The following is a 27,226-nucleotide window of genomic DNA, read 5'->3' as shown; positions in this document are numbered from 1 at the left end:
AAGGAGCATGGCGATGGACCATTCCTGGTGGCCACAGGGGACAGAAGGAGCAATGTTCATAAACCATGACACGGGACAGTTAGATTGTATATTAGGAAGAACTCTCACTATGATCATGTTTAAGCATTGGGACAGCCTTCCCAGAGAAGTTGTAAAATCTCCACCCTTGGAAGTTTTTAAGAAGAGGATAGAGAGACACTTGTCTGGGTTGGCTTAGTTAGGGATGATCCTGCCTTGAGCAGGGGGTTGAACTAGATGATGACTTCTAGCCCTACTTTTCTGTGATCCTAATTGACAGTTGTGCCTTTGGAGTGTAGGGGATGTTTCCACAGCAGAACTCTTCCTCATAGTAATGGTACCTTCCTAAAATGTGGCAAATGAAGATTGCCCACCTTCGTAGTCATCCATGACAATGCTTTGTGCTTGTAAAGAATGTAATATCTTCAGCACACGTGCAAATACAGGGTGATTAGTCCTCACACACTTCTGCAAGTTGGAATATAACTGCAAGTATTGGGCCTACATTGCAGACCAGGAAAAAATGAAAAATGACTATGTTAATTAACGTGCCTTTGATTATGTATGGCTACACAGCAAATTAGCATCAGGTCCAAAATTAGAACACAAAGTGTGAAGATTTAGGAGAACTCCCAGCTCTGTAATCAAATGATTAGACCACACTCCCTTTTGCAGCAGCCAGATCATTATTGTTTAATACAATCATTGGAGGAAATGATAGAGTTGTTTGGAGGTTCCTCTTGTAAATAAAAATAAAACTATCTCCAAAATAAAATAATTTTATAGAAACTTAGTTACTACCCTTGAAAATTGTACTGGTTAGTTATTTTATTTTATTTTATTTTTTTTATGAAGTCCTATACCTAGTCAAATCAATAAAGTCTTGTGTTTGAATCACATCTGTTCAGATCACAATAGGCCGAGCTAGATTTCTATAACCAACATTTTGTTTTTTCTAAAATCAACAGATAACCGAGTGGAACTTTCCGACCCTCTGACTTGGCCCCTAAAAGCTGATTGGTTAATCATGGCTTTATTGTTTTAAAAATATATATAAAACAACCTGCAAATATTTTCTATCAAGAACTCTTCAGGAACTAATAAGAAGATACTAAGCTCAATTAATATAGCTTTTGCCCTTGATACAGATCAAATAGGAAATCCTGTAGGCATTAGGCTTTCTGACATTTTCAGAATGAAAGTCAGTCCTCAGGCAGACCAGAAGGATCACCTGCAGGAGGTTAATTGCTTTGATATGCCAAAATGTACAAAAAAGCAATTGTTAAAATAACTGATTTACAGTACTGTTAAATATCTACAGTACAGTAGGCTCACTGCATAATTCTCACTTCCTAATATTTGCACTACCTCTATATACTTTATATCAAGCTATGTTAAATCAATGTAATTTCAGTCTACTGGAAACTTAATCTTTCAACCATTATATTTAGCTTTATCTGAAGTGATCAAACAAAGCAGTTTAAGATCATTATATAACTAACCATTAATGTTTCTTGTAGCTTTTGTACAAGTCTATATTTTTACTTTGTTAGACTCCAAGACGCTGACAATATTTTACCTTTCAAATCCAGTCATAGACTTCTATATTATGCACATGTTTTATTGCATATTTAAATCAGAGAGCACTACGCTGTATGTATACAAACATAATTTATAGTTTTTCCACAGAAAATACAGAAAACCTACAGTGAAACTGGTTAGAGGGAATCATTAGGTATACAACGCAAGGCGGCACCATGTAATGGCACCTCAGCCTAGCTCTCTCCGTGCTAGCTCCAGAAACCAGTATAGCTGTGTTAATATGGTGCTAGCACCTGGGCTAATTAGTTCTGCCTCAGAATTCAGGATTTCTCTGCCTAGTGCTTGCCTTGTCCCATACAGCCTTACCCAGTCACACTTTTGCATTTTACTGGTAACAGTTTTATAAACGATTGTGGATTGCATTCTGATAGACTTGATATTTTGACAGACAAATCTATTGACCATGTCCTCTGTTACGGTTGTGGTTCCAAGTGTCAACAGGGACTTGTCACAGAGTGCATAGATTTCTACTAGTGTCCTATGTATCCAAATATTCATAGATTTCATAGACATCAGGGCTGGAAGGGACCTCGGGAGATCATCGAGTCCAGCCCCCTGCCCAAAGGGCAGGAAGTCAGCTGGGGTCATAAGATCCCAGCAAGATAAGCATCCAATTTACTCTTGAAGGTGTTCAATGTAGGTGCTTGAACCACCTCCGCTGGCAGACTGTTCCAGACCTTGGGGGCTCGGACAGTAAAGAAATTCTTCCTGATGTCCAGCCTGAAACGGTCTTGCAGGAGTTTGTGACCGTTCGACCTCGTCATCCCTTGGGGCACTCTGGTGAACAGACGTTCCCCCAGATCCTGGTGGTCACCCCGATAAACTTATAGGTGGCCATCAGATCACCCTTGAGTCTGCGCTTTTCCAGGCTAAAGAGTCCCATGTCTCTCAGCCTATCATCGTAAGATCTGTTTTCCTGACCTCTGATCATGCGCGTGGCTCTCCTCTGGACTCTCTCAAGCTTCTCCACATCCTTTTTGAATTGTGGAGCCCAAAACTGGATGCAGTACTCCAGCTGCGGCCGCACCAAGGCCGAGTACAAGGGGAGAATGACGTCCCGGGATTTGCTCGAGAAGCATCTATGGGTGCAAGCCAGCGTTTTGGTCGCTTTATTAGCCGCAGCATCGCATTGCAGGCTCATGTTCAACTTGTGGTCAATGATGACCCCCAAGTCTTTCTTCTGTAGTGCTATCCAACGTAGCACTGCTGAGCCTATAAGGATGCTGCAGGGTTTTGGAATAGAACATAACTCCAATTCATATTTTGGAATAGAACATAACACTCTTATTGATAAAGATCTCACATGACACAAAGTTGGGGGAATAGAAAATTATGAAGGGGTTAGATCAGAGAGATGGGGCAAATCCGAATGGATTGGTAAACTGGGTGCAAATACATACCATCCTTTTATATGTCGACAAGTCTAAGATCCTATCTACAAAACTATAAAAAGCTATCCTTACACATAGGAGCATACCAAAGGCAGGGAGATTGGCACAGTAATCCCAGGTCCTGACTTTGGGTGGAGAGAAAGAGGACAAAAACAACTTCTGGTGGCCAGCCCCTGCCACTATTGCCACCAGCTGCCTTTGTCCAGGGCACAGCCCCTGCTTGCATAGGATGGGGGACTGTCTTGGGATACAATGACTCTAAAAAGAAAGATGTGGGATCATTGTGAAAATAAGGTGAATGCAAACTCACTGTGTGGCACCATGTCTTAGAAAGGTAATGAGAACCTGGGATGATAAACTGGGGAATAACTAAGAGGAAAGAAAGGTTAAATTACCTTTGCCTCTTGACTAGCGCAACTGCTATTCCTGGTGTCCACACTTCCAGCTAGGACTTAAAAAATGAAACCAATTCCAGGAATAGCTAGAAGAATTATTATAGGATTGGAAAACACAACTTGTAGTGACAGCCTCCAGGAGCTTAATCTAGTTAGATTAGCAACAAAGTTAAGCGACTTAATCATGGCTGAATTTAGACAAACTCAGACAAGAATTAAAGGTGCCTATTTTTAATAATGAGACAGTTAATCCCCAGTCAATAGCAGGAACAGTTAATATGGTGCAATTTGAATAGCAGAGTTAGTAATCCCAATTTAATAGGAGGGGCAGATTATCCAGAGGTGGTAGTTAAATACTACTTTAAACAGTTGTAAATTGTACTAAAAATATTTACTTTTTTAGCAAATAACAAAACATCTACATGTATCATATCCATGAGAGAAGCCAAAATATGTTATAGCCATTCAATGAATTAAAGATCAATGTTTGGGATTTCTGAGCTAGAACAAGCAAAGAGAAAAAGAGGAGAAATGGGAAATAAATGGAATTTCTTAATTGTCAGATTTTCTATGTGACAGGCAAGGATAGCACAACCCTGAACAAAGCTGGCTTGGAGACTGGGAGAGGAACCCGATAGGGATCTAGGTCAACAACTCAAAACAAGCCAAGTTATAATGAAGCGCTGTGATTGCCCTTGGCTTTGTGGTAGTCCGTGTTAAGTAAATAGATGGTCTAAATCCAATCCCTAGTGACCAGTGAACTCCATCACAAAATCTCAAAACCCTAGTGCCAAAGTGGCTTCCCCAAAAGTCTGATTTAATGTGCAAGGACACTGAACCACACTTCTTCAAAATTTAAGTGTGCACTAGATAGACCAAAGTTGTAGATCCATTGAAGGGAAAATGAAAGCTTCTGTAGTGTCAGTAGCTGACCAAATGGGGGAACAGCAAGCTGGAAGAGCTTCTAATACCTCTGTTGCTGATTAGTGCAACTGCTATAGTGTAGTCGTAGTGCCCACACTTCAAGAAGCAAGGTCAAGCGGAGAGAATTCCAAGCAGTCATGAAAGTTCTTAAGGGTTTGAAAACTGAGGACTTCATAGCTTCATACTTTCTAGGGTCGGAAGGGACCGGAGCAGGTCATCGAGTCCAACCCCCCGCCATGGCAGGGAAGAGGTGTACATCTAACCTCCTCTTGAAAACCCCCAGGGTAGGGGCCAGCACCACTTCTCTTGGAAGCTGGTTCCAGGCCCTAGCTGCCCTGACTGTGAAATAGCGCCTCCTGATATCAAGCCTAAATCTACCCGCTGCCAGCTTCTGACCGTTATTCCTGGTCACTCCTGGCGGTGCTTGGGGGAACAGGGACTCCCCCAGTGCCTGCTGGTCCCCCCTGACTCGTTTGTAATAGGCCACTCAAGCCCCCCTCAGCCTTCTCTTGTGGAGGCTGAACAGGTTCAGGTCCCGCAGCCTCTCCTCGTAGGGCCTGCCCTGCTGCCCCCGATCATGTGAGTGGCCTCCTCTGGACCCTCTCCATGTTGTCCACATCCCTCTTGAAGTGCGGCACCCAGAACTGGACACAGTACTCCAGCTGCGGCCTGACCAGTGCCGCATAGAGGGGGACTTCCGGTGCCAGACTTGTACGGGGGAGGGCAGGGGACTGTTTTCAGATGGACTGTCCATGACATCAGCATCAGGTTGAAGTAGAGTCCAGCACAGTGGATCTATGGTTTAATACCCAGACACACAAAGGAAATAAAATTTAAGTGCTATCCCAACCTTAAGGCTGAATGACCTATTTCTATGGGCTGAAATGAAATCTTCAAGTTTTCACAGCAGCGGAATGAGAGTCACTTGATTAAAACCAATTAAAGCCTGGGAGTTTATTCAATCAACACCTTTCAGTTATATTACCATATATATTTTTAAAGGCCCATAGAGGAAGCAAAACCAATGTGGGATTCAATAACTAGGATTTTTCCCCATTAACAGAATAGGTGGAGATTATCAGTTAATATGAACAATAGAGCTGCAATTAAATTTTTATTCTTTAATGCAGTAAATAATTAAAGAACATTTAAGATCAGGAACATATAAATTGTTCCTCATCTTTAATTCACAAACTCCAATAATGTAATTGTATAAACTGCTTATGGCCTGCTTTCAGTGAAGATTAGATTTTATATAAACTCTTACAGTGCTGTATAAGTCAAAGGAGTCCATTGCCAGGCCCCAACTCTGCAAAGACAAGTAAAATTCCCCATTATTATTTTTAGTAACTTGGGATTTAAATATGGATTGTGGCTTGTTAGTCATTGCTGAAACATACATTTATTCTTTTTGTGTGTGCGTGTGTGTGGTTTTTTTAAAGATTGCTGTGTTATTTGCAAAGGTAGCCAGTAATAGTGTAGAAGAGAATGTCTTCCTCAAATGGCTTTTAGCTGAGGATACTTTGGTCTGGCCTGTTGACTAGTTAATTATTTGAGACTACACTAATGAGTAATATAACACCTTCCCTGTGAAGGTCACAAAGCTTTTTTTTTTTTACAAATATTAAGACTCACAATATCACTGTGAAATAAATAAAAACCATTTTATAGATCAGAGAGCTGGTGGGGGGGAGGGAGGGAAGATATTAAATGACTAGCCTGTACCAGAAGCTGGAGAAAAACTAGGAATGGAACCCGGGGTCATGTCTAAATGAACGTGTGTGCGTTCCCCCAGGGATAAGGAGTACTAGCATGTTTTTGGGCCACTGCTACTCGTCCTCAGGAAATGCCCCTGGATGTGCACTCTGGTGTGCAGCAAATTGCCCCGCGTGGGATAGGGGAGGCTGGGACCACCATCTGGGTTGGCCCAAGCAGCCTTGCCTTGATTCGTTGGGGCCTGCCAGGGCTGCAGCAGCAGAAACAGGGGCACGTGGAACCTGGCCAGCAGCCCGAGCATGACTCCGGCCAGCCAGGCTCTGGTTTCAGGCAGCACACACTGCAGCCACATGCACCACCCCAGGTTTTTTTTTTGTTTTTGTTTTTAATTATTATTATTATTATTATTTTTTTACTGTTAGGGGTTTTTTTGTTTTGTTTGTTTTTAAAAATACTGGGATTTTCCAGTATCTGATTTTGGCTCCAAATTTGCAGCATGGAGAACCTTTTCATATGCGTGTTTCACGGTGCCTCAAAAGTCTTAGAGGTGCTGCCGAGTGCATGTGTGTGCTCATCTGGGTGTGCCCCAGGAGTCCTGGTTCCTGGATCCATAACTGATGCAAGGCAAAGTGTGGTTTAGGGATTAAAATAATCTGTTGTAAAAGGACATGTTTAAAGTCCCAACCTGATAGCTGGTGAGGGCCATCATGACATTGTTTGGACTATCAACTGTGATGTTGCTGATTTGGATGTGAAGCTAGGCAAATTTGTGCATCAAAAAGGTGATATTTATGCTAGGAGGAGGACTTGAATGATTTAAAGCCAGAAAACAGGCACAAAACTTTCCAGGAAAAATAACTAATAACTCCAAGTAACTAAGAGAAGTCATGGCTAACTGCTGCACAGAAATTTTAATAGGTCACGTTTCCGTTGGGACGCAGTTCTTGCAGCCGAGTTGAGCTCTTGATCGGCAGATTGCTGAAGAACAGCAACATGCTGGTTTTTATTTGGCCTGTTTTCTAATGAGTGGTTTGCTGCACACCATGCATCTAACAGACACCCACCCACATTATTCACTGCACACCAATATTTCCTTGAAAGGAATGCTGCAAACCTTTCATTTCCTTTTCAATGCATTTAACATTACTTGTGAAGTTACACAATAGTGGGCCTGTATTCTTCTCTGCAGTAGTCATAACCAATAAGAGCTTCTGTGTTACAGCTTAGCTCCCAAAGACAACTGCTTAAAACCAGTCATATATGCTGCACACTCTCAGTTTACTCAACACCGTTAACATCCTAGCTGCAGGATACAGCAAGAGCTTCTAGTTTCTTCTGTGAAAAGAGGGGCCAGGCAGCTTGGCTTCTGCACAACTGAGCCCTTTGCTGCCTTCATTTCATGGCTGAAGACATGCGCTGCAATTCCCAGCAGCTAGTTTTTTTGGGGGGAAAAGGTACATGTTGTATACAAGGAAGTGTGGTAATTTAAAGCGACAGATCTTTTAATGAAGAATTTTAAAACTGAGTTAAATTGAATTTTTATATGTTTTTCAGTAGAATGCCAGAAGTGTCCAGAGATTTAAATATTTGTAATGGTTTGTAATGCAAAGCACTTGTATATCAAGTACAATTCTACATCCATGTACCTTGCACCTTCCTGCAGCACCCCAAGCTCCAAATTTCTATTTATTTAGACTTTGACTACTTGATACCAAAATAGCCTCACTGACCATGTCCATACAAACAGGGACATTTGTTTTCCTGGGATCTCCTTGGGTCAGCCCCCTCCTTGTCCCCCACAGCATGGAGAACACCTGAATGTGTAGCATTTGGTACTGCATACAGGTCTGCGGTGCCACCTACTGCAGAGTCATGCTCATCTGGATGCCCACACTGATGCTACAGAGTGTCTCAACAAATATTTAGAAGTACAGATGAAAATAGAAACAGACATAGTAACTATCCCAAGAGGAAGCAAAGCCATGAAATGGGGGTGGAGGGGAGGGAGGGACAGGAATGGAAAAATTACCTCTCCACAAAATAATAGTCAAGGCCCACTTATCAACTCTCACTACTATCCAACCCTACTTTTCAACTGATTCTTTAATGAATAAGTTGGGGGGAAATGGACCTTGGAGTAGAGTGGATTTTGAAGACCAACAAACTTAGGAACAAAGGGGAGAAATTGAAGATATTTTACTTCTAATACCTACCAAGATTAATGATCACTAAGAGTAATGATCACCATAAAAGGGCTTATCTAAGAGACCATTACTTTTAAACAGAGAGACTTCTTTAAAGTACAGTTCAGTTACTTCTTGAATGACCAAATATAGCCACAGTGGCCAAACTGCAGCTCATGAGCCCCATGCGGCTCACTGGCATCGTACTTGTGGCTCTCTGGAAATTGGCCAAAGCCCCACCCACTTCTTCCTGATGTGGCTCAAGGGATGGCACAGCCTGGCACCAGCCACTGTTCTGGCTTTCCCCATGGGGAGCATGCCCCAAGCCCACTCTCCTCCCTCCTCCTGTCACTGGGGCAGCTCAGCAGTGTAGGGGGGGGTCACAGTCACCTCCACTCTGGGTCCGCAGCACCCCCTGCTCTCTGGCTCTTGGACTTCAGTGGAGGATTGGGTGTAGGTCCCAGGTGAGTGGGATGTGGGTGGGTAACTCTGGCCACCCCTGAAATACAGTATAAAAGTATAGTATAATGAGAAGTTGCACCCAGAAGAACATGGTACAGGTACTTTCCTCCTCCTCTTAATATCTTATGGTTGCCTTCTACTTCATTTTTAACTTGTATACCAAATCTCACAACAGTGGGTGCCTATACACATGCTCCCATGGAGGTGGAGGGAGTCCATTTTAATTAGGAGTGGTTCTCGGGATCCACTGCAATTGAAACGCCTGCAGCATCTGGTGTATTCAGTTTCCTGTGCCTCAAAATGGCAGTGTTGGTGCTTTAACTGCCCCTACCACCATTCTGAAACGTGGGATATTGAATACATGAGACGCTGCAGCAGGCTGGAGTGTTTTGATTAAAATGCTGCAGTAGACGCGATTAAATCGAGTCTGCTCCAACATGTTCTAATCCAAAAATGCATTGGAGCATGTGTAAAAGTTCCTCTTATGTTTAAAATAGTGAATATCTGTGGCAACTGTTAATTTATGGGTAAGAGCTGGAGACTTAGCACCAAGAGAAATGAATTTTGTTCCAAACTACATTGAAAAAAAATTAATGAACCGCTTTATGTTTCCATTTTTCCAACAGTAGAGTTAAAAGCATAATACTGACCGTTTGGAGATACTTAGATGAAAGGAGTTACATAAACATAAAAAGCATATTGAATTTTTAAAACTCAACATTGAGTTAATCAATATGACGCTGTATGTAAAAGAAGACTAAGGAGAAATTTGATAGCAGTTTTCAAATGCCTAAAGGATCATTATAGAGAGGTTGGAGAGGGGTTTTTCTCCGTGGCCACAGGGGACAGGACTAGGAGCAGGGGAAATTTAGGTAGGAGCTTAGGTGGAGCTTTCTTACTATGAGGCTGGTCAAGCAATGGAACAAGGTACCTAAGGAACCTGCAGAATCTCCATCCTTGAAAGTTTTCAAGAGCAGGTTAGACAGATATTTGTCTTTGTTTAGTCACTGAAGGATGATCTTCCTGCCTGGAGCAGGGGGCTGTATTAGATGATTTCATAAGATCCCTTCCAGCCCTAATTTTCCTATGACCCTGTAATGCAATATAAAAAAGCCATGTTTTTTATGTTCTGCACCAAAGCCAAAACTGAAAGAAAAAAAAAGCTTCAACAAACCCTCATAAACATTGTATTTTTAAAAAAATCTACTGTATTTACAAGGCAAACACACAAAGGCACTTCCTAATGTGTGGACAATCCAGGGGTTAAGAGCTCTCAGAGTTGCCTACAATTAATGTGTAATGTTACATGGATGAGTTGGGGTGACCCCTGGATCTCTTTACACCTGGATTGTCTGCACGTTAACACCTGAAACTAGTTTTAAAGCACTCATTATGTGGTTCAAAGCAATGCCACTCCAGGGCAGGATTATCTGTGATCCATGCTACCTAGTCCGTGTTACACTGAGGTGTAACCACTTTAGCCACATCCACAAGCAAGCGGGGGGGGGAACCCAAGAGGCAGCCCAGAACGGGGGGTGGGGAGGGGGCGGCAGGGAATTCAGTCCTCCAGGCCTCTGCTGGCCTGAATGTGCCACTATTCCCAGCTTGAGCTAGCACTAACACCCATCAATATTTGTGTGGCTCACAGTGTAACGTGTTGCAAGGCGCTAACAAAAGTGACAAATCCCCAACAGAATACATGTTACGGAAGGATTATTTTACTTGGAACGATGTACTGAATAAGAGTTCTTTGTTGAAAGGAGTTAATCCCTGGGGAACACATTTATTAGTGACCAGTCATATTAATGGATCAAAAAACTGTAAATGGAAATAAAGTATAAAAGTTAAAGGGGCAAAAAGTTACCTATTAGCTGAGATGAATACAATTCCTTTCTGGTGTGCATCATTAACCATTTCTTACTTGGGCACAACCTTGATCAGCTCCAACAACAGTCTCTTCTGCGTACAAACTTCAGGACACGACTACTTACCATTTCAATGGGTATGTTAAATCCCAAAATGTAAGAACAACAAGAAGATAAATTAAAATTTTAAAAGCCATCTACGTAAGCATTAACTGACTGTGCACAGTGATGCCAGCCAAGACAACATGGTTTTTGAAGGCTTATGGAAAGGTTTCAATGTTTTATAAGTGTTGTCACATGATGCCTTGGTCTATTTTCTCTCTCAATGCATACAAAAGCTGAAGGGGATGCCATTCAGATACCCGAGACAAAAATTCATGAAGAAGTCTGCTTTCAAAGATTGCACTGGGGAAAGAATGTGATAATAGTTATATGAATTGAAGGAGAATAGGAGTAATCTTTGAAGTTCTTTTAAGGAAAGTGCAAAACAATTGAACTATTAATGCATTTATACACACACACACACACACACACACACACAGGGTTAAAAGCACAGTTATTCATACTTAATTGGATGTTCATTAATTGGGCATAGTAGTAGGGTTCATCTTTACTGACTTCACATTCTGCTTTTACCGAATTGAAATCTTAAAGGTTCCTTTGTCAGAATATCTTAAATATTCAGTTCAGCCATGTGACAGTTCCAGATAGGTATTGGAGAAAAAGCTGTGAAATGTTGCCTGCTGCAATCAAACAGTTTTACATGGCTTCCAAATTCCTTCTCAACAGGATACTGCTCTTCCTTTATTCAGTCTATTTCAAACCTCTAAAACATTATCTCAACACATCCCACGCTCGAGGACATAAATCTCAAGTGGGTGTTTTAAGCTCCCTGCAGCATGTAGGTGGAGGGTTTAGGAGAATTTTTCTCTCAATAAAAAGGCCCTGTAGTGATATTTTTTTCAGAAAGCCATGGGCAGTTGGATGCTAACCCTGAAACAAGTTTCCCCTCTCCAAAAAAACCATTGTTGCCTACACCAAGAACTTTATCACACATCTAGAAAGACACCTTGGTGAGGATAATAAAAATCATCAGTTACCAAGAAAAAGTGTAACTGAGGAAAATTGCAAGGTGAAAAAACCCCTCTAAGCAATCTTTGGAACATTTTAAAAGGTTTATCAAAAATACGTATTCACACACTTCCCTCTCCCCTATTTTCCATTTAATTTGCAGTGTAAAAAGAGGCCAAAAAAAATTCAAAGCATCTCGAGAGCCTCCTCTATTATACTTTTTACTGAAATAAATAAAAAACTAATCTCAAGGGCCTGGGAGCTTTTGCAGATTTATCACATTCTGTTTGCTGCTGTTTCTCCCTTCCCATCTGCTAGTTTTCTGAAGGGCATTCCTGCCAAGATCTCCAAGAGACCTTTTACACAACTCAGAGCACAGGTTCAACACATTGTGTCACATTTGGATGCAAGTGAATTTTCACAGGGGGAAAATCTCACAAGTATCGTTTAGACAATCTCTCTTACTTCATCTATTAAACCCTTTCTTACTTTTTCTGCACACAGCAAATGGCCAGAAGCCCTTCCCCCTTGTTTCATGTAGTCTACTCCACCACAGCTCTTTGAAACGTGGTAGTGAAGTCCTTCCTCGTCTTTTGTATTTAAGGGAGCCACCAATTTGAGCCGTTGCCACATAATGGTACTTTCATGAAGAAATTGGCTTCAACTCCTCTTGCTTCAAAAGGCCACTAGACCTAGTGATGTCATGACTACCAGTACTAAGAAGTGATATCTTAAAATATGACACGACTGAAATGAGATCCTAAATATTTGCTAAGACTTTAAAAACAGCGTTGCTTTTCACGTAGGCCACGTGGAGAACACTTCATCATCCAGAGGGGTAGGCAGAACACAGAGAGAGCAGAAGCGACTGGGCCCCTCGGCCAAGAAAACAACATATAAAAGGTCAGGATGTTTTCTTGAAACAGAGCTCCCCCCCATACACACAGGTTTCATTGTCAGTCAACCCCTTGTGAACTGAAAAAATTGGGGAGATTTTACACAATTACAGTTAGTAGAATTTGGCAGAACACTATGACTAGTAGAATTTGCATGACATAACGATGGCATTACATACCTGCTCCACACACACACAAAAAGGGAGAAACTGCTAAATACAATCTTAGTTGTCCTTTCAGATCCTTTTGTTCACAGTGTCTACCATGTGCACTCTGTTCATCTCTCCAAAAGTGGAGAGAGAAAAAATTATTGGGGGTGGGGAGGACTGAGCATGTGCACGCATGCGCGCAGCCCTCTCCCCCCTCCCACCCCCGGCCACTGCAGTTAAGTCTGTGAGGGAAGGGGAAAGGGCTGGGGTTGGGGGGGGCAGGTTGAGACCCTTCAGTGGTGAGGGTGGGAGTGGGGCAGGGGCAGTGGCAAGCAGGGCCCCAGCCAGGCTGGGTGGCAGGACAACCAGAGCCCGGCTGGCTCATCCCAGGGGCCCGGCTGGCTCATCCCAGGCTCCTTCTGCTGCACATACCCTGGCAGAGGCCTGGTGGGCATGCATCCCTCCCCATCTATTTGTGGGGTGGAGGCTGCTGCTGCCACGTGATGCACCCTGCTCCCCCGAGAGCCATGCAATGCTATGTACTTCCCACTGTGGGGCAGGCCGGGGGTGGAGCGCAGTTCAGTGGCAGCAGGCACACAGCACTGTGCCACTCCCGGGGCAGCTGCAGCAGGGAGCAAAGCACAACACAGAGGCAACTGCCCCCACCCCACGCACAGAAGACAGGGGGCATGTGCCTCCCAGGTCCCTGCCAGGGCACGCACACTGCATCCCTGGACAAGATGTCCAGGCCCTCACTGGCCCACCACCTGGCCCAGCCAGGGCCTCACACCGCAGCTCCCCCATCCCTTCCTCACTGCCAGGGCCCTGATCGTGCCCCCCCCCCCGCCCCACAGCCCCTTCCCCCTCACAGAATAGATTGATATTTGCCTGCTGTGCTGGGCAGCCAGTGATCCACATGCCAGGCTGCAATCCTGACTGCACATGGACCCCTCCCCAGCCCTGCTGCAGCCACCTGAGGCTGGGCTGCCTTGTGGCCCTACCTGCTGCCCTGCATTTGTGGGAGATGAGCCCCATTAGCCCCAGCCTTCCACCACCTATGCACTTTTCTGAAATTCAGGTCAACCAGTGAGTGCAGGAAGAACTCTGGGCTTCCAAAAACAATCAAAAAAAAATTGGTTTCTGATACATAGCTAATGAAGGGGAAATAGCACGCATTACTAAAACACAACCTGTAAATGACATTAATTTTATAGAGGAAAAAGGAAAACCACAAAGAGCCCTCCACCTAAGTTTCAAAGGTTTATACTTGAATTTCCTGGAGCTCTGATCTAACAGACAGTTTCTTTACAGAGATGGAAACATGCAATATTTTGGTCTAGGTATAGGTTTGCATTGTTTTTTTCCTAAAAAGGTGACTGAATATGGGATGTGTGTCTTTTTCTAGAGTGGAAGAAGATAAATTAAGTTTATTTGCTTTGGTACCAGCAATTGGTTGTGTCAGGTCATAATCTGGTGTGTATTTGCTTCTTTCCACAACAGAAGGATGTTAACAAATAACAGGAGATCTTTTCTTTGAGTTGTTTAATTTTTGGAAGCAGCTTATTATCTTCTGCCACATCTCACTGGTAGCAGTCAGAGCAATTTCATTATGCTTTTCTGTGCATCTGCTGAAATAGTGCTTGGCAATAGGGTAATCATCAACTAAGGGATCTATGAGTTGACTAGAAATCTGTAATCACTCATGACATGTGAGGGGTTTTTCAAGTAGAAGGGATTACATACACAACACTGAAAATGTTTCCTAATGCCAAATACAAAGCCACCACAAACGCAGTTAGCCCTTGGAACCATAAAAAGACGAAATAAATGGAATAACATAACAAAGTTCAAATGCCCGTGTCACTAATATTCAGGCAAGTTATTCTGTACTGGAAAGAGTAAGATGTCACAGATGAAATTAAATACAACTGAGTGAAATCAAGAGTGGTTTTGCAAGAACAGAGATGGCTTGGAAGTAGATCCCATGTTTCATGGAACTCAAAATAAAAAGGTAATGTAAGTGGTGCTATGTCACTTCACCTCTGGTTTGCATGGGTGCCAAGATATGAAAGCTATAAATACAGATATCAGGCAAGGAATGGAAGAAAACACATATGGAAACATAACAGAGGGGAGGAGGAAAAACTTCTGCAAAAGCAGAAGAAACTTCCTGCATTTTTTGAGGAAGAAAAATGAAGAATAAAAAAAAAGTTCAGAAAACAAACAAGCAAGCTCAGCCCATAGGAGTATGATGATGATGCAGATCAGGGCTGACCAACATCTGGGCAACTGGGGGCCACACACAGAGTGGGCTGTAGATCCAGGGCTGCCCCCCTAAGCCCCCACTGCTGCACACTGCCCAGCTTCCCACACACCACCATGCATGTAACCCACCCCCACCTTGCTACATAGGCAGCTTCTGCAAAGCAAGAAGCCCAGCTCTCCCTTGGCAAATCACTCAGCACCCCCACGCCCTCCAGCATGTGATGCAAGAGGTCCACTTGCAGCATGCATCATGGGCACCCTGGCCCCTTTGCACTGCCCTGCCCTACCCCCAGAAGCGGGCAGGGGAGCCTGAAGACCCTGGCCACTGCTGCTGCAAGAGCAGCAGGTGGAGCTGCAGCTGGGCAGGAGGCTGTGGGCTGCATATTAACTCCTCATGGGCTTCTTGCAGCTTGCGGGCCACCAGTTGGACATCCTGATATAAGGCACAATGGAGTGGTGCATAACCACCTATAACTCCACTTCCCTTATTTGTTCTGCATTTTAGCGATAACCTGTGGGATGTACTACTTTAGCCATGAACAATGTGCAGCCTGCACGTCACACGCAGGCCTGGGAGAGGCAGAACATGCCCAGAGCTTGCAGCAAACAAAGCATACTGTATTTGTGTTTGTGCTTCCCTATATGACCATATAGGCTGTGACACCTAAAATGCCCATTGGAGTAATGGGTTTCTGCCACATACAGTGCAGAGTCATTTAGCCAGATTCTTAGCTCAGAGTGGTACAAACCTTCACTAGCTCTGCTGGAAACAACTCAGTTGGTTCAACTGGGTGTGAATAAGGATAACTGCTTTCCTTATCAAGTTGGTGCCAAGATCCCTATTGTTCCAGATCTGTAAGCAGTAGGTTATTCTCAAACAATTTGTTCAATTCTATCGACTTCAGTGGACCCGAGCCACATCACATAAGTGCAGAATTTGCCTCTGAAACTTTAAAGGATGTATTCACTTCCCTCCTTTCTCCAAGTATAGTAATGTAAAAATGGGGTTTTATAGTAAGAGCTGTTCTTTGAAATTTAGCATCTGTGGAAGGGGTGTACTTAGTAGCCATGTTGGTCTGAGGCAAAAGACCTACAAAAAACTAGAACTTGTGGTTCCAGAATGATACCTTTTATTAGACCAACTGGAAAGTCGCAAGAAAATTATCCTTTTCTGCAAGCTTCTGGCATCGAGCTTTTGGGCTCAATTGTCCTTTTCTGCAAGCTTTCTTTGATCCCGAAAGCTTGCAGAAAAGGACAATTCTCTTGCAGCTTTCCAGTTGGTCTAATAAAAGGTATTATTTTGGAACCAAGAGTTCTAGTTTTTTGCATCTGTGAAACGCATTCATTTTTTTTAAAGTGTTGTCTTGTGATGTCTGCAAAGCCATAAATGTAAAAATCTGGAGCTGTAACCCTTTTACAAATGAAATGCTCCAGCAAGGCCAGTCCTTCCCATTCTTAGTATTAAATTAAAAAAAAAACAAAACCCAAAACGGTCATTGACCAAATTGTAGTAGAGTTTAGCATTTTTAATATAATAATAAAAGAAAATATGGGGACCAGTTCTATACATTGCCAAGTTAACTGGATAAAACCAGATTCCATTATGTTGCACGCAAACAATATATTCAGTTAGTAAAAGCAAATTCTACATCATATGGTTTAGTTTTTCTTTTTGTATTAATTGAAGTTCACAAAAGATGTTTTAGTAAGATGGAAGTACACAAAAATATTGAATGCAACAGAGCGTTGCCAAGAAATAGAAACATTTTCATGTAACATCACCCTAAAGATAGAAGAAATAGCTGAAGGTATTTGGTTTCTATTCTTAGGCCTATATGATTCAAGTGCAGTGGCACCTGGCTAATTCATACATTCTGTAATCCATAAAAATGCAAAAAACTGCTGGCTTCAATTATAAACACACAATTCCTTTCCCAACTTTTATGCGACTCCTTATATCTTTTCACATGATTAAAAAACAACCCTGGGGATAGATTATTTAAGAGGAAATAGCATCACAAAGCTTGCATCTAGGTCAGACTTACCAGATTTATATTACAGCACAGGGCCAGTTGGTCCAGCTAACTGAAAAATAGTCTGTGCAATCCTGCATATAATTTGCATGGACAGGTATCTATGCTGTCACGAGCACTGCCATGTTTGCTGTCTCTCCTGTAATTACAATGCCACCCCTGAAAATTGTATTTCTGTTAATGACACCAAAATACATGATCTCTATTAAAAGAGTCCATGAATACACAGGAAATATTCAGGAGTAGCAAGTATTTTTAATGTTCCACTATGAGAAGGGAGGTAGTTTCTCACTGTGTGCACATTTTACAAAAATAAGTCTTTCAGGAACAGATTAAGGCAAATGCAAACTAGAAATTTCCTTTCTGCCTTTACTATTTTCTTATCACCAAGCTGCAGGTGTCTTCAAGTACTGTGATCACTAGGGGTCTGTCGGTAAACATGAAATGCTTTGTAGCTGGAAAAAATACTCTCTTCGTATTCTGAAATGCCATGGGAGGGGAAGAAATGGAAGGGGAAAAGGCAGGAGTGGAGCTATCTGTCCAGTTTTTCATTACTGAGGAAGGACTTTTTTCTTCCATCTTTGGCTCCACACTAAGCATGTAGTGTCCCTTGCCTGGTTACCAACCTTTAATTAAACATCAGACACATTCTACACACAGCCTTACCAAGACTGTACTTCACGTGGTTCTACAGCTGTACAAATCTGGAATGTGTTGCCATGGAAACAGGATGGTGCAGACATAAAACTCAAAGAAAAAAAAAATTAAATTTTTGTCTGACTTTCCAACTAAGTTGGCCAGAACAGGTAGAAATGATACAGGAAATCCTGTCCTTGACTTTTTATTTCAGGACTTCACACTTTCAAAATGGGCCACTTGTTTTGCTGCCATCGATGTGTGGACATCTTATTTAAGACACCCTGGGCCGGTTTTCCCGAAGTGCTGCGCATTAATGTTAGTTGAAGCCAAGGGGCGCTGCAGGTGCTCAGAACGTCTGGAAATAAAATACTTGGTATCTCAAGGCAAGCACCCTACAATGAAGGAATTAACCAAAAAAAAAAAGTCTCAACAGCTGTTTTCAAGAGTGTAGTTGCAAAAAATGCAGGAATATCATCTTTGTGGTAAAGAGCTGGGCTGGGACATAGGCAATCAAGGTTTTAGCCTGATCCAAGTCAGAAGCACCTTGCATGATTTGGGGCTAACCAAATCACCTTAGTCACCCATGAAATGGGAATAACATTTTATCCCCTTCCAAGGGAGGAATCTCAGTAGTATTTAAGTGGCACTGGGTGCTACTGCAGATTGGCTGCAAGGTAATTTATTATTCATACTATTCTTCTCACTTATTAGGTTCTGAAAATGAGTCATATACTGTCTAGACCAGCTTCAGTACCACAAACAGATGTAGCATTTCCCAAATTAACTCAGAACAGTGGCCAAGAAAATCCATTATCCTGAAGACCCAGCCCCTTCTCCTTCAGAGCATCACAAAGTTTTCCCAGAGAAAAAAAAGAAAACACTGCTCTTTAATTTCAACCACAGGTCTTCAACGTTAAAAAACTTTTGAGATGCAAGGCAAAAGGGAGGAAATAAAAGGTACAATAACAACCACCCCAATTTGGCTGAAGCAGAGAATACACTGCAAGGAAAATACTATCCATTTGGATTTTACACTGTCCGCTGCATTTCCTCAAGCTTTAACTTTGCTGTCTTGCCTGAAGGACAAACAGTAGGATTTGCTGCACTATGCTTGCTAGTATCACCACATCCATCCTTCCAGGAGCACTGCAAACTTCAAAGATTTTGCTGCCTTAATATTTAGGTTTAAATCATCTAGCTAGACAGATTTAAAAAAAAACAAAAAAACAACCCAGCAGCATGTGGACACAACACTTAATTGAACCAGTAAGAGAACTGCCAGTCACAGACTAAAGCTGCACTCAAACATTTTTGAACCATTCCCTTCTCTCCCTTAATATCAAGTTTACAAAAGAATTACAATACTAGCCAAAGGGGTGTAGGTTGTAGCCGAGCACTAAAGATCAATGTGAAGTTATTCAATAAACTGCCTTTACAATTAACCACGTTGGGACCAGGAATAGACGTTCTCCTGAACCAGTCCTGCTAGGACCCACTTTAATCGTTAGCTCACATATAGGTTCTTCTGAGGCACCACGCTGTGCCTTTGAAATGCATCAAATCTGCCAACCTGTAATATTTCCTTAGGAAGAAGACAATTTCTTGTCCATTAGATGGGTTTTATGTACCTTTGTCCTAAACACTTAGACTTGTTTTGTTCGAGTTTTGATCTAAATTTGTTCAGCTGGAAAACTTAAGACCAAATGTTTCCTGAATGTTCATTAATTCCGTATACCTCATTTTTTGACCAATTGACTCAACACACTTTGTCCGACTCCCAGAAGTGCTAAGAATCTGCGATTTCCCACAAAACGACCAAGAGTTCCATCTGGGCAACACCTCAAAGGACCAAGTTCCACATTCATAACCAAAAGGCCCTGCATAAAAATAAATAACTTGCAGGTTTAAAAAAAAAAACCTACGTTCCAGTGCGTCTCAGCCTTTCAGTTCGATCAGCTGTGTCTTTCCTCATGAGTCCGTGCACTGCATTATCCTTGCAGGCAAGGCCAAAGGGATGTGCATCCACAAGGTAGGAAAGGAGACCATGGAGAAGAGGATCTGGAGCCACTCTGCCACATCCACAAACTCCCAGGGCATGAATAATGGTGTTTAAAAACCAGCACTTTCTTCTGTATGCCAGAAAACAGATTCTCTGACAAATAACCGGGCTAGTGATAGGGGTCAGTATTTTGACATGGAGAAAAACAAAAAAACACTAACAAAAGGATTCAGATCACGTATGTTAGAGGCTGTCAGCAAGCTGGCTTTGCCTTATCTTATGGAGTAAGTTTACTCCAGATGGGATATATTTTACACCAGGTATGCCATTTCCCTGTGAACACATACAGCTGGGCCTCATCCAAATAATCGTATTAAAATACCACACCTCATCAAATTTATTTGTTCAAACATACTTCATGGTTTATACTGGACTCCATGAAGAACATTAAGCCAAATAATATGCCTGGCCTGCTTTTGTCCAAGGATTTTTTTTTAATTAAACCTACATTTTAGGTCAAACTTTACCTGATAATTGATGCTCAAAAGTGTTCTGGTAACAAGAATGCTGAATACATTTGGCCCTAGGGATGGAATATCTGGAACAGCAATATCATCACCACTCTAGAAATGTGTTTCAATTCAGCTGTAAATAACCCAAAATTCTGGAGTGAGCAGAGGTACTAAATATATTTTTCTCTACTGTCCTTTCTAAAAGAATAAGGCTTGGAGTCACTAATCCATTCCAGATACTGCTTTGCTATCAGTTTGAACTGTAACCATGCATTTCACAAATGGTTTGGGGAACCGTGGCCACATGTTCACGAGGAGCTAAAGTGTTTATTACTGCTTACAAAGTGGTTTTAAAACCCAGCAGGATATTGATATGTGCACAACAACTCAAAATGATATAAAGAGACTGCACAGATTCAATGCCACGTTACAACGGAAGAAAGTCTTTGCTTGGAATACACAACGCCTGATGCATCTTCTGCAATTGTAATATCTTCATATAAGATCTTTAGGAACAAAGAGGGGCAAAAAGTGCAGTTACAACAGCGGTGAAGAGTACGGCCTCTTGCCACTTCGTTAAAGATGGACATGAGCCATCAAGTCTAGATCCAGACCTGTTTCCCATAATTGAGAATTTAGGGGACTACAAGCTGCACTTTTTGGAGCATAAGGTATAACAATTTTAAATGTATACTTATATATAACATTTTAAAAACTGATAGTGTAACTCCTATCAGGTTGATCACTAGCAAGTTAAGGAGAAAACAAACAACCCTTACATGGCATCATGAATAATTGTAAATGTTATTGTTACAAATTATCCAGACTCTTCGTAAGCCAGACCCGTATCAGTAGTTGCCACTAGTCAAACAAAATACTTAGAACTACTGCTTGGGCACATGCAAACATTTTGCCACAGGTCACTAGTTGCAGTTCAGGTCCTATTACAATCTCCTGGACTTCCTGATGTGCCATGCTGCCAGCGGTACAGACAAAACCTGGCTTCCAATTTTACCTTTGGAAAATTAGAAAAATATAAAACAATTTTTTTCCCTTCCAGGAAGCATTTTCATAAATATTATATATGCATAACATTGGCATATTGAGGATTCAGGCAGGCAGCAAATAAAAGCCCCATTCACTGAAGCCAAGCTATCTAAAGTACAGTGAAACCACCAGTCTTGATTTTCCTTTCTATAAGCAAAGGAAAGATTTTACCAATCACTGTTAGCTGCCATCAGTTCTAGCTCTAGGTCAGTGGGAGACAACCTTTTTGGCAGGCATGCCATAAATTAGCTCTACACCCTCCCCGAGTGCCACTCTAATCCCCTTTCCCTGCTCAGATCAGCTGCTCTGCTTTCTGCTCCCTGTCCAGTCTGTTGCTCTATCTGCCACTGTGTTGCCATGGTCCTTCCAATCTAGTTTTCTAATTTCTGATAGCTGCCAGTACCAGAGGAAAATGCAAAAACCCCATAGTAGGCAATACTGTCAGCAAGTTAGTCCGTAAGTTTTTTCCCTAAGCCACTGCAGTTAGTTATGTACCGAAACACAGTGCTTAATAATCCCTATGAAAAAAGTTACCCAGTCTAATGCAACTGTAGAGGCTCCATAGAGCTGTCTTTTTGAACCCAAATAAACCATTGGCCTCAATTACATATTGTGGCAGCAAGTTCCATAAGTTAATTAAGCTTTGAATAAAATGCTTTCAATGCAGCTGAAAGGCAATGAATTAAGAATAAACAGAAAAGAAGCCTCTTGTTTTGTATTATGCTTATATGGTTACTCCAATTATGTTGTAAAATAGGATTATTTGGGCAAGGGTTGTAGGATCAGGTCCACTGTCACACTGAAGTGCTAAATAACTATCTAAACATCTAAGATATCTGTAACTACTATGCAAAAGACTGTTCCCGAGCTAAAATTTCATACCTGCTTTATAGTTAGTTGGATACAAAAAGTAGCTGTGTCACATGATACATTTCTGTTATAGGTCCTCTCTCTCAATATTTTAAACCTGTCTGAGATCAATAAGGCTCTCCAAGGCAGGGCCTGTCATTTTCTACAATGGGCTGCTTGCTACCTAGCACAAATAGGTCTTTGACCTGCTTGGCCTCTAGACAACAAGCAATGCACATGTTAAATAATAATTAACGGTGTGCACTCCCACATGGCGTTCAGGCTGCTTTTACCTCCGTCAGTCTCAGGGCTGGTATTCAGGGTGCACTCAGTGCGAGGGCTCTCTGAAGACACAGCTGCCACGCTGGGATTTTGGGGTTGCTTTTGAGGGTGTTGACTATGAACGCTAAGCACACAGTGAAATGCATGCTTTTCCTTGTAGATTTTAAAAATTGACGTTATCATATCTCCAAGACATTTCAAAATTAAATACATTTGATTAAATTCAATACAAGGTTTTCCCTCTTTTCCAGTAAGCAAAAGGAGGGGAAAAAGTCCAACCAGATATCTGCTTGAGTTTCAGGAGAGGACTCAGATACTGTACCAAACAGGATGAAGGAAGAGAGCTTACACAGCTAAGAACACTAGCTTCAATAATATTTAAATCTAGGGACTATTACCCAAGTGCTCATCTATATTTATTTTGGATGAAAAATAAACACTGGTTTCATTTCTGTTTCTAGTCAATTCCTCTTGCAAGTTCTCACATAGAAATACAGCATTTTGATGCTGTGGTGGCACATCCCTCTCAAAGGCTTCAAAATAACTTTTAAAAATAGGATCCATATCATTCTTTACAGCTTTTACAAAGGCTTGTTTTAAAGAAAGCCTGAAATTTCAGGTTAAATGTGGTAAAAGCAAATGCAAAAAACATATCAGTAGCAAGAAGTGAATCTCTGCAAAATGACAGTCTTCTGAAGTAGGATTTTGATTGTGAAAATTGTCCACAAATAGAACTACTTTTAAGTCTTTAAGAATTAAATCAAATGTGTTAATAATTTCATCTGCTAATTCAATTTTCATGCTTCCTTTCTAGGATCCCAAATGCATTAAGATAATTGAGAAACATGTTAAGCAATTTAATATGTCACAAACACCAGACATGGAAAATTTGGTTAGATTTGTTCCCCAACTCCAACAGAAACACTTTCTGCTCTATATCATAATAAATTTGTTATTACTGTTTTCTTTGTGAGGCATGCAAGGTAGCAATCTAAGATGCATCTTGCAAATCCATAGCAATACTATCCATAACGCTCAATGCACGTCTTTGTTCAATGCCACACTTTACTTGAGGCAATACTTTGATAAGCTTATCATCACGCACTGAACTGACATTCTGCGATGACACAACGGACAACACTGCAAGGGGAATCAAGGATTTACATTAGTGATCTATCATCTCCCTGAAACACACTTTAGGAATTTTATTCATTTGACAAATAGTGAGAAGGGAAAAGCCCCCCCAAATGACAGGACTTGCTAAAACAGTATCAGGAATTAAATCTCTTTTGGATAGGGCTAGATATACTTTTGCAAAATAAAATAGATTAAAGTGATTTAATACGACAAAAAGAAATTCATTTGGATTCAGATCAATTGGCTCCCAGCATATTTAAGTTTTAGATCATTAATAAATGTGTGCGTTTTTAAAACTTATTCCTAATGCTATATGCTATTTAATCTATATATACAGTATAAATATAAAGTCCTTTTAGGATTAGAAAGCAATAATCTTAATTCTTGTAATAGCTAAACAACAACAAAAAGGTGATGGAACAGGAAAGTATTCACACATGCAAATACATTTGCAGAGTAGCATCCAATTTCTGTACATTTCAAAAGATTATATACATGTTTTAAATCAACACTAGAGGTCTTTGTTCAATATGTAGCATAACTATTTTTATGGCTGACTGGAATACTATAATAGTCAGTAGTCAATCGAGAGTGGATTCAAAATTCTGCCTGTCATCTTTGAAAAGGCCAGTATTTTTGCATCACTGTATAGTGTGAAAATGAGAAGAATGGCAGTCTCTATATTTGCCTGTGTATATCCTGGTCACAGTCCCTTCCGGTTATCATCCTAGAGACTGTTAAACATGATTAAGAGTTTGATCTTATAGGCTATAAAATACCTGCTGTATGTTTTTAGAAAGCTCCTTTTCTCAATCTCCCACTCAACAGGACAAGATACAGATTTACATATGGCTGGAAAACCAGAACAGGTTTAAATATGTTCGGGAAACATCAGGAGGCTTTTGCCATATATGACCAGATCTGCATCCTTTGACCATTTCTAAGAACTACCTTATTGCACCCAGCAGGCCACATTTCATTTCAATGAACCCCAACCAAAATAACTAAATAAATCCCTGCTCCCCTCCCCCCCCCCGCACTGGCATCCAGAGACATTACATGAATAAGTCCTCTTCTAATGCATTTGCCCCCCCTCAAACTACTAGGATACACAGCCTTACAGCCAGACTGTAGAAGAACAAAATCCCATCTCAGCAGCTTAAAGAACACCATGGAATTGCATCCTTGAATAATGCCGAATTCAGGAAGTGAGTTTCCATGTCAATGACTTAAAGGTTAGTCAAAGGATTTTGATGCAGGCTACCCTATATTTACTCTGAACACATACATTTTATGCTTAAGATACTGCTATGCTACCATGAATCACTGGATACTTCTGCTTTATCATCCTGAGCAGAGCAGGCTAAATAGAAATTTGGCAACCCTCAGCAGCAAAGACAGGACCAGGGATGTGAATGCAATAGTCTAACAAGCTGTATATTATACCCTAATCTGCAACATGCAAGTTTTGAAAAGCTTCAGACAGGATTTTGAGAGGGGGAACCTCCCCCCCAACCGCATGCAATTCGTACCCAGGCCAAGCTTCAGCATGCTTTCCCCTCATTCCCGCATCCCCGGCATTTAAAACACACAGAAACCTGCAAGAGCTGCTCAGAAAATTACCTACCTTCCATCATGGTGGCAGAATTGCATTCCTCAATTTCCAAGGAGCCTGAAAAAATGCAGGAGAATACGATTCCAGTTACCAGATGCTTAACGTAAGCCCTTAAAATAAGTGTCTCAGATCCCTGATTTGTACAGTTGCCAGATGGGGGAGGGAGAAGGGGGGAAAAAAAGTGCTAAGGCAAAAGACAGGCCATGGATGCTGCTGTGTCTGTATCACCTAGAGGATCACAGAAGGATGCTGAGAGAGAAAGGGAGAGAGAGCGAGCGCCGGCTTAGCTCACATGCCTGCCAGTATCTCAGCCAATCCCTCCAGCTCTGTACCTTGTCACATGGTAGCCTGCTTGCATCTCCTGACACAATACCCCTGGAGAACACAAGAACCTATTTCCCATTTTTCCCCCCACTTTCACCAAATGCATTACCCCTTTTCGTACCTTATGACGCACTTCCCCTCTTCATAATCCTATTGCAGCAGCTGGGTGAACAAGATTAATTCTCAGGCACTGTCAGATTAGGAGGAGGCTCTGCCATGAAACGTGCACGTAAACAGGACTGCAGAAAAAAAAAATTAAATATTAAGCCTGAATAAATAGCCAGAGATTACATTATCTGCATGCAGCTCTCTAGTCACTACAATTCGATTCGAATAATGTCAGTACGTTCAGAGTGTCAGGTTCTGTAGATCGCCGAAATCAGAGAGGCTGTAAGCTTGGCTTCACATTTGTGTCTGCTGATCCCTTTGCTCTCCCTCAGCCATTCAAGAGAAAAATCAATTGGACTGACGTCACATCATAAACAATTATCCCCAAAAGGATGATGCAGAAGAAATTTTACCCGGACCGCCTTCACGAGAGCCTTGGAATTAATTTTGCATGAAGAGCATCAGAGCCAAAGGGCAGGGAATTGCCATTAAAAAGAGGAAACAAAAGACACACATGAGGGAGTGGGGCTCTCAGATCAGACTGGAAATGCATGAGAATTTCAGTGGAAGGCAGGAGGGAAAAAAAACAAAGCTACGGGCAGCAGATTGCAGCTATTCAGCATGCACGACCCTAAAAACAAAACACAACCTCAATTAGCTTCTGCTCTAGCAGCTACCAGTGACATTTTTGAGGCGCTCTCACACAGAGAATACTACAGTTAACCAGGTTTTCTTCCCTCCAGCCATGCTGTTGTCTTCCTGCTACTGGATTGAACATGAGACTGATACTGTAAACCGGGAAAGCGCTCTCAGTTACAGACACAAACTGCTACCTCTAATGAGTTCTCTGCCATTTATATCCACTACCTAGAGGTTTCCTATCATGCTTTATCAACATGAGTTTTGAACAAATCTTTATCTAGTTATTTTTTTACATCGGTCCATTATGGTGTGTATGTGTTTTTACTGTGTCTATAATTTTTTCGGCAAGGAACAGGGTCGGCTAGAACGTAAGCTTTAAATACACCCACAGGAGACAAAGTGACTTAATGTTTCTGTAAAAGTTATTGGGACTAGACAAGTTATGTCCTTGACACATCAGGATCTTTTTTGGCCATTTCCCCATTCCCAAAAGCTAAATTGGATTTAATTTTAGTGAAAAATGACTGAGTTTCCCATTCCGTTCCATTTCATGCCAATATGCAACATCCAAACCTGCAGGAGGAGACAGAGAAACTTCCCACAAGACTTCATTTAAAGGCAGTGGTGTTCACGCTTCTGGCCCTGTGAGCCAGGTAAGTGGCACAGGGCCAGCTTCTGTGCCCAGATCAGGCCCCGTGCCATCACCACCTGACCCCTACACTCAGACAGTGCTGTCTTAGCTGGCCCCTGGGCACCAGGGTCAGCCTTGTGCAGCCTTCCCAGTCTTACATGCCCAATCTAGTACATAGGGCCATGCTATCATGCACCTGGCTGAGGCTAGACATGCACTTGGCTGGGGTCATCTGACCCCAGTGCTCTTTCCTGCCCATGGCAGGGGGTTGGACTCGATCTACGGAGATCCCTTCCAACCCAAACATCTATCCAGCCCACACGATTAACCGAGTCTGCTGTGAATCTCCTGGAGCATGCTAATTAGTGTGCTCCAGCAGCCTCCGCGTCATGTGTATTCAGCATCCCCACTTTTTGAAATGGTGGTGGGTGTGCCTTAAAGTTCAAATGAGCTTTAGTTAAAGTGCCCCTG

At 41.9% G+C, this 27,226-nt stretch overlaps 1 protein-coding gene across 1 annotated transcript in view; it reads right to left on the bottom strand.

Moving 5' to 3' along the window:
- SGIP1 (SH3GL interacting endocytic adaptor 1) overlaps nucleotides 1-25,317 on the bottom strand; it is a 162,638-nt gene extending 137,321 nt beyond the window's left edge. Inside the window, exon 1 of the mRNA XM_090049257.1 lies at nucleotides 25,063-25,317. Coding sequence (XP_089905383.1) covers nucleotides 25,063-25,072 — 10 coding nt within the window. The 5' untranslated portion in view covers nucleotides 25,073-25,317. The remainder of the gene's footprint in view (nucleotides 1-25,062) is intronic.
- Nucleotides 25,318-27,226: the final 1,909 nt, after the last annotated feature.

Source organism: Crocodylus siamensis, chromosome 5 (genome assembly GCF_052110815.1).
Source record: "Crocodylus siamensis isolate JL-2025a chromosome 5, ASM5211081v1, whole genome shotgun sequence".
Classification (NCBI taxonomy): Eukaryota; Metazoa; Chordata; order Crocodylia; family Crocodylidae; genus Crocodylus; species Crocodylus siamensis.
This window is presented reverse-complemented; position numbering and strand designations above follow the sequence as displayed.